At 40.4% G+C, this 7500-nt stretch overlaps 1 protein-coding gene across 1 annotated transcript in view; it reads left to right on the top strand.

The window, feature by feature from the left end:
- The window catches only part of LOC125040844 (UDP-glycosyltransferase UGT5-like), an 11492-nt gene extending 4311 nt beyond the window's left edge, over window positions 1-7181 (top strand). The window contains exons 2-8 of the mRNA XM_047635603.1: window positions 1662-1838; window positions 2837-3088; window positions 3498-3728; window positions 4206-4370; window positions 4749-4971; window positions 5232-5451; window positions 5609-7181. Of these exons, the coding sequence (XP_047491559.1) occupies window positions 1662-1838; window positions 2837-3088; window positions 3498-3728; window positions 4206-4370; window positions 4749-4971; window positions 5232-5451; window positions 5609-5879 (1539 nt within the window). The 3' untranslated portion in view covers window positions 5880-7181. The remainder of the gene's footprint in view (window positions 1-1661; window positions 1839-2836; window positions 3089-3497; window positions 3729-4205; window positions 4371-4748; window positions 4972-5231; window positions 5452-5608) is intronic.
- Window positions 7182-7500: the final 319 nt, after the last annotated feature.

Below are 7500 nucleotides of genomic sequence, written 5' to 3'. Positions count from 1 at the left end.
AAAAAAAAAAAACGAAGAAAACGGAGAACGAAAAATAAAACAGGGGAGACTAAAGAAAATGAAACAAAATGATTAGGCGGGGAGGAATAGACAGAAAGACAACAATAACAACAAAATGGATAAAAACAAAGGATAGGAACACGACAACAATCAACGTAAAGAACAAAACACGACCTTGAAGCGCATATGTTGACATAATGAGCCCGCTAACTACAAAATATATAATGACATACGCGCAGATAAGAACACTTCCTCTCTCATCTTCACTTTTCTTCGTCTTATAATTATTCTTCTTGTTATTTTCTCCTTTTTTTTCACGGATTTTAAGATGAAAGGTAAGACTTAGATATTTGTCTAAGTATAATTGATAAATGATAGTGAAATTTATGATAACAGTAACATTAATGATAATGATAACAATAATAACAATAACAACAACATTGATAGTACTAATACTAATAATGATAATACTAATAATGATACTGCTACTGCTACTAACAACTATAATTAAAATTACTATTAACACTAACACCAAAATCTAACAATACGGATGAGAACGACGACGAATATAATGATAGTGATGGTGATAATGATGATGATAATGATGATGGTGATGATAATCGTGATGATGATAATGATAATGATGATGGTGATGATAATAGTGATGATGATGTTGATGATAATGATGATAATGATAGTGATGATAATGATGGTGATGGTTATGATGATAATGATGATGGTGATGATAATCGTGATGATGATAATGATAATGATGATGGTGATGATAATAGTGATGATGATGTTGATGATAATGATGGTGATGGTTATGATGATAATGATGATGGTGATGATGATAATGATGGTGATGATGGTGATGATAATAGTGATGATGATGTTGATGATAATGATGATAATGATAGTGATGATAATGATGGTGATGGTTATGATGATAATGATGATGGTGATGATGGTGATGATGATAATGATGGTGATAGTGATCATAACAACAACGACAATGGAAACACAAGCACGAACTCTCGCTTCAGAATCGAATTTCAATCGGTACTTGTATTTCCAAGCGACACTTGTTAACTTTCAACTTTCAACTTTCAACTTTCTTTAGCTTACCAGTTATGGAGGTCTGTCCTTGGCTGGTTGTGCACACATATTAGCACGTATACATGTATGTATGCAGACATACATAGGCAAATGCACACAGGAACATATAGGTAGACAGTTAAGAGAGAGAGAGAGAGAGAGAGAGAGAGAGAGAGAGAGAGAGAGAGAGAGAGAGAGAGAGACAGACAGAGAGAGAAAGAGAGAGAGAGAGAGAGAGAGAGAGAGAGAGAGAGAGAGAGAGAGAGAGAGAGAGAGAGAGAGAGAGAGAGCGACAGAGACAGAGACAGAGACAGAGACAGAGACAGAGACAGAAAGAGAAAGAGAAAGAGAGAGAGAGAGAGAGAGAGAGAGAGAGAGAGAGAGAGAGAGAGAGAGAGAGAGAGAGAGAGAGAGAGAGAGAGAGAGAGAGAGAGAGAGAGAGAGAGAGAGAGGAGGGGGGGGGAGGGAAAGGTAAATAGAAACAGAAAGTGAAAGAGAGAGACAGAGAAAAGGAGAAATACACATTCACCTAACGCATCTCACCTCCCTCTCCCTTTACCCAGATGTTGTTCCTCGCCCTCTTGCTCCTGGCGGCTGCGACGACCCACGACGCATGCGCACTGAAGGGGCCGCCCTTGGAGAGGCCCTACAGAATCCTCATGCTTCTCCCCGTGTCCTCGTGGAGCCACAGACACGTCTTCGTGCCCGTTGCCGAGGCCCTGGCGAATCGTGGGCATCAGGTAGGTCGTAGGAGGTCATAGAGGGTCGTGTGAAGGGCTGGGTATGGGTATTTATAATGGGCATGAGGTCTGCGGGGAACAGCAGAGAGAGGAGGTAGTTAGTAAGGTCAAATGAGATAGGGTTGTGTTTATTTTCATATTGTTTATTGCCATATTCAAGAAGGTAAACATGAGGACATAACACTTCGTTTGCTAAGGTTGCATATAAGCCACGCCCCTTTTTTCAACAACTAAGAAACTGATTATTGTTGCAGATAAATAATTTGTCATGATTTACGCGCTTAAACTCTGCAAATGGGCCAAATTATGTCTGGTTATACCAAAAGCAAGATACAAAATGAGCTGAAAGTATTAGCACTTTAGAAACAATATAAAAAATATGTTTTATAATCTGGTCGAGGATTATCCATCCAGCAGTTGACATATATTGTTAATGAATCATGTACTGATCGCAAACATCGAGTATATATGTTAACGACAACACAAAAGTTAAAAAGTCTTAAGGCATGCTTTCACTTAAAAAAAAATAATGTTTTATTGTCACCTTTACACAGTGTTTATAGCTTTATCAATTACATAACAGACCTATTGGGTGACATATAGCCTGCAAAACTAGTTTACTACCTATTGTCCTCTATATCCGGTGTCATTTATTTCCGTTGAGTGTTTATTTTGCTAAATAAAACCATACTGAATAAGCTTCATTCGAACAGTGTTGTCGCTGACAACACTGTGTATGTATGTATATATGTATGTATGTATGTATGTATGTATGTATGTATGTATGTATGTATGTATGTATGTATGTATGTATGTATGTATGTATGTATGTATGTATGTGTGTGTGTTTTTTTGTGTGTGTTTGTGTGTGTGTATCTGTGTGTGTATGTGTGTGTGTGTACGCGTGTGCGCGCGTGCGTGAGTGCATACTATTATCCAATGAAAAATAAAACGCACACCCACACCCCTCCCTGACCACCCGCTCTTCCCCAACCCAGGTGGTGATGCTGACCAAATTCGCTCCCTCCCTCGCCCACCCGAACATCACGGAGCTCACCTACTGGCGCTCCATCTATGAGGACCGCCTCGACTTCTTCGAGATCAGGAAACACCCTCTGGTCTTCCTCGCTCGCTTCCGGTCCGAGCTGTCGTCGATGGCGCGCGATCTCTACAACGACACGACGGTCATGGAACTCTACCGCGCCAGGAGGGACTTCGATGTGGTGTTCGTCGATGCGCTGTTCAATGAGGTGGTGGTTTTTTAATGTTTTTAGTTTGAAACCCCTTTTTTTTTTTTTTTTTTTTTTTTTTGTTGGTCTGTTTGGTAGGTGTGTTTGTTTATCTATTTGTTAGGTTATCTGTGCGTTTTTTTTTGTGTTTTTTTTTTTGTCTGTTAATTTGTCCATCTGTTATTTCGTCTGTTTATCTTCCTCTTTGTCTAATATGTGTTTACGTTTTTTTTGTGTGTATTCCGATGTGTACGTGAACTGAACAAGCATAGTCAGAAAGCAATTCTTGCCAAATAATAGCAAAGTAAAAAAATAAAATAAAAAAAAACTATTAAATCAAAGAAGAACCCACTTCTATCACCCACTTACATAACAAAAACTTCTTACCATCACCCCCATAAAACTTACCACCCTGCCTCACCCCCCACAGGCACTATACGCCTTCACCCACGAGATGCCCCTGATCACCATCTCGACCGTAGGGGACAATTACCAGCACAGCGCCGTCATGGGGAACTTCTACCACCCTGCTTACGTCCCTACGTTGCTGTGGGATTTCGCCCGTCCTTGGCACCTCTATGACAAGGTCTTCAATGTGTTGTTTCATGTCATCAACGCCGGGTTTTGGAGATTGCTTGTGGTGCCTGCAATTGAGTACGAGGTGAGAGAGGGGAATAAAAATGTCGGTGGTTATAGTTAAGGGGTGGTTGTCTGCGGATTGATGGTTTGGTGTCGTTATTACGAGTTGGGTGTTTTGGGAAGATGGTTGGTTGGTTGTTAGTTGCTAAGGGTTGGTTATTTATGAGTTAGTTTGTTTAGAGTTGTTTATTGTTTATTGGGTCTCATGGAATTTTTTTTTTGTGATAATGAGAGAGGGGTTTAAGAGGACATGTGCGGGATTTGGGTACTACATACTGAATCTTAGAAGTTTGGTTTAAGATTATATCAATCCAATGTTGTGGAGAGGAAGTGAACCCATAGACGCAAAAAAAAAAAAAAAAAAAAAAAAAAAAAAAAATATATATATATATATATATATATATATAACACCTTAATACGAGATAGAGGGATTAACCGTGTGTTTACCTGCCTTTCCCTACACGTAGGTTCAACTACATGCATTTTCTTCCCCATGAAGGTCAAGAAGCACTTCCCAGACCTTCCTCCGCTGCTCGAGCTGGAGAGGAACCAGAGCCTCGCCTTCGTCAACTCCCACTTCAGCGTTGACTTGACCTTGCCTCTGCTGCCCTCCCAGGTCCAGATCGGGGCCATTCACTGCCAGCCTGCCAAGCCTCTTCCCCAAGTTAGTCTTTGTTGTGTTGTGGGTATTTTGGACTTGATTTTGGTGGTGTTTGCAAGCTATTTTTTTTATTGTGGTCGGTTGGAGAGGACATTCGCAATTCGTGTACTTACATTCTTTTCAAGACTCAATTAGAGATAGTATTTTTTCATGCCTGTTAACGATTGTTTGGAAATCCATCTTTTAGAGCCCAGTTAAGGTTACCATTCACTAACTTCTTTTTAATTCTAATTTAAGTCATCATCCACAAACTTCTCTTCCATACCAATGAAAGTCCGCATTCACTTACTTCTTTTCAACACCAAAGCCATCACTTCACAAACGCTTCGTCGACGCCAACTAAGGTCATCATCATTCTCAAACCCTGCCTTCCAACCCCAGGACTTGGCAGGGTGGGTCCGCGGCGCCGGCGAGGCAGGGGTGGTGTACGTCAGCCTCGGCTCCATGGCAAGGGGCGACTCCATGCCTACCCACCACCGCGACCTCTTCGTCAGGGCCTTCGCGAAGATGAAGCAAAGGGTCATCTGGAAGTACGAGGGCGTGGTTCCAGGCGTGTCTGACAACGTGATGGTGAGGAGGTGGCTTCCCCAGCAGGATGTTCTCGGTGGGTGGTTTGGCTGGTCTTCTGTGGGGGGTCGGGGGTGTGGGTATGTCGTAGATTGTGGGAGATTTGGCTTAAGCGGCTGTGGGACGATGTGTAAATCTTGTTGGATTTGGTCCTTCACTTTCATTTAAACGAATGGGTTTATGTAACATATCACAAGTGGCTGTGGATGACATAAGTTGAATGAACGAATAATAATATTCATAATGATACAATTACAATTACGATGAGACGAACGAGAGACACGTCTTCGCCCGCAGCTCACCCAAACGTTAAGGTGTTCCTGTCTCACGGCGGCCTCCTGAGTCTGCAGGAGACGATCTTCCACGCCACGCCCGTCCTGGCCCTTCCCATCTTCGGAGACCAGCCCAAGGTCGCCGCCCTCATCCAGAACGAAGGCTATGGGCGCCGCCTGGAGTGGGAGGAGCTAACAGTCGACCTCCTGGTGGAGACCCTTCAGGAGATCATCAGCAACCCGAAGTATTTACGCGCAGATTTCCCTTTCCTTTTTCATAACATTTTTGATTGGATTTTGTTCATTCCCCCTTTCGCTCTGACTTTCATGCACGGTGAGCAAGTAAACAGACGATCGCCACAGTACAAGCACCCCCCCTAACCCCCCTTTCCCCTCCCCCAGGTACCTCGAGCGAGTGACCACAGCCTCCAGGACGCTTCGAGACCAGCCCGAGTCAGCCCAGGACCGCGCCGTCTACTGGACGGAGTACGTCATTCGGCACGGCGGCGCCCCGCACCTCCGCTCCCCCGTCACCGAGCTCTCCTGGGCCGAGTTCCTGCTCCTCGACGTCCTCCTGGTGCTCGGGCTGGCGGCGAAGGGGGCCCACGTGCTCTACAGGGCCCTCTCGCGGCGGACGTGGCCTCTGCAGGGAATCAAGTGGAAGCTGGACTGACGGCGACGCGGCTTGTGGGGTGAATGCTGTCTGTCTGTCTGTGGTTTCCTGTTCTGTGTCTGTCTTGTGTTTCGTTTGCTGCCTGTCTGTCGTCCGACTTGTCTTGAGCTCTCACTACCTCCTCATATGCATACACCAAATGTTTATATTAAGTCGATTTTAAGGTTATTTCATGCTGCAAACCAAATAAAAGATAGCAAATCTACTTCCTAGGATGGAAACGAAGAATACAGTTTAGGTGTTCACAATACCATAATTTATAAAAATCAAACTGTTGTAGGTATTATCATTTACATCAAAAAGCAATCGCTTGTAGAGCCGTTTAAATGCATTAATCTTTAATAGGTTTACTGAAATTTCACTTTGGAAATGTATTAGTGCAAAGTACAATCTCTGACGTACATACTGCCAATGTTCTTATACTTTTGGCAGTCGAATATAAAGCTTTATAATTTCAAATGATCTCTCCTAGTGTAACTGACAAAAAAAAAAAAAAAAAAAAAAAAAAAAAAAAAAAAAAAAAAAAATCCTCTAAGACAATGGTTTCTAACCTTTTTATTCACAAACGACTTTAGAAATTTTGCATCTCGCCGTTTCAAAGTTACGATAAATCTCACTTGAAATTTGATCATAGAGTACAAACAAAATCTACACCTGAGCCTAAGACAGGATTTGGAAATGGGTTTAATCCTTTATTGGAATGATCAAACTGACTTACAGGAACATAGGTAGACATAAAAGAGTTGGACATAGGTTTTAATTCCTTATATAATTATGATCAAGCTGCCTTATAAGATACCCAGATGAAAATAGTGATGGCAGTAGGATCTAATTCTTTTATTTATGTTTATCAGTTTGCCTTTTATAGACGCAGGTAAAAATTATCGGCTGGTCATAGGAAACACTGCTCTGAGATATATATAAATCTTACGAGCTTAAAAGCAAATAGAACTCATTCAGTAAAATAACAACGACAACGAACAGTTAATTCACAGATGTTTATTGAATCATAAACATAGTTGTGTTTTATATTTTTATCTTAACTATCAAGAGAAAAAAAGGAAAAAGGTTTGGAGATGATAACGAGCCTAATGACAAAAAGACGCGGGAGAAGTAAAATTGTCTCCTGATTTATGCTATTGAAAACAAAACAAACAAAAAGAACTAAATAAGTCGAAAAACAATATTTAAAAATTCAGTTCAGTTGTCTTTTCCAAAAAAAAAAAAAAAAAACAATATATGTAAATAGTTTTTTACATTTTCAAGTACGCAGTCAGTGAATAAATAAATCAACAAAGCATTTTTTCCTTCATCGCTTAAATATATATATATATATATTTATATGATGAATTAATTGTGATTATACGTGTACTAGATTTAAGGTCGACAGTTGTTGTTTTATCCTAATCTTAAGATAGTCATTTCTGTCGTATATTTTCTATGTATCCAAATAAAACAATATAATTATGATACTTTTTTCGATTCTTCCTTTTCCTTTGTTTTGATATAAATTGTTTTGTGATTACTATTATGATGATAATGATTGCTATTATTATTGTTATCATTATTATTATTATCATTATCATCATCATTATTATTATTATTATTGTTATTGTTATTA

Source organism: Penaeus chinensis, chromosome 29 (assembly GCF_019202785.1).
Source record: "Penaeus chinensis breed Huanghai No. 1 chromosome 29, ASM1920278v2, whole genome shotgun sequence".
Taxonomy (NCBI): domain Eukaryota; kingdom Metazoa; phylum Arthropoda; class Malacostraca; order Decapoda; family Penaeidae; genus Penaeus; species Penaeus chinensis.
The sequence above is the reverse complement of the archived record's forward strand: the minus strand, read 5'-3'. Positions and strand labels throughout refer to the sequence as shown.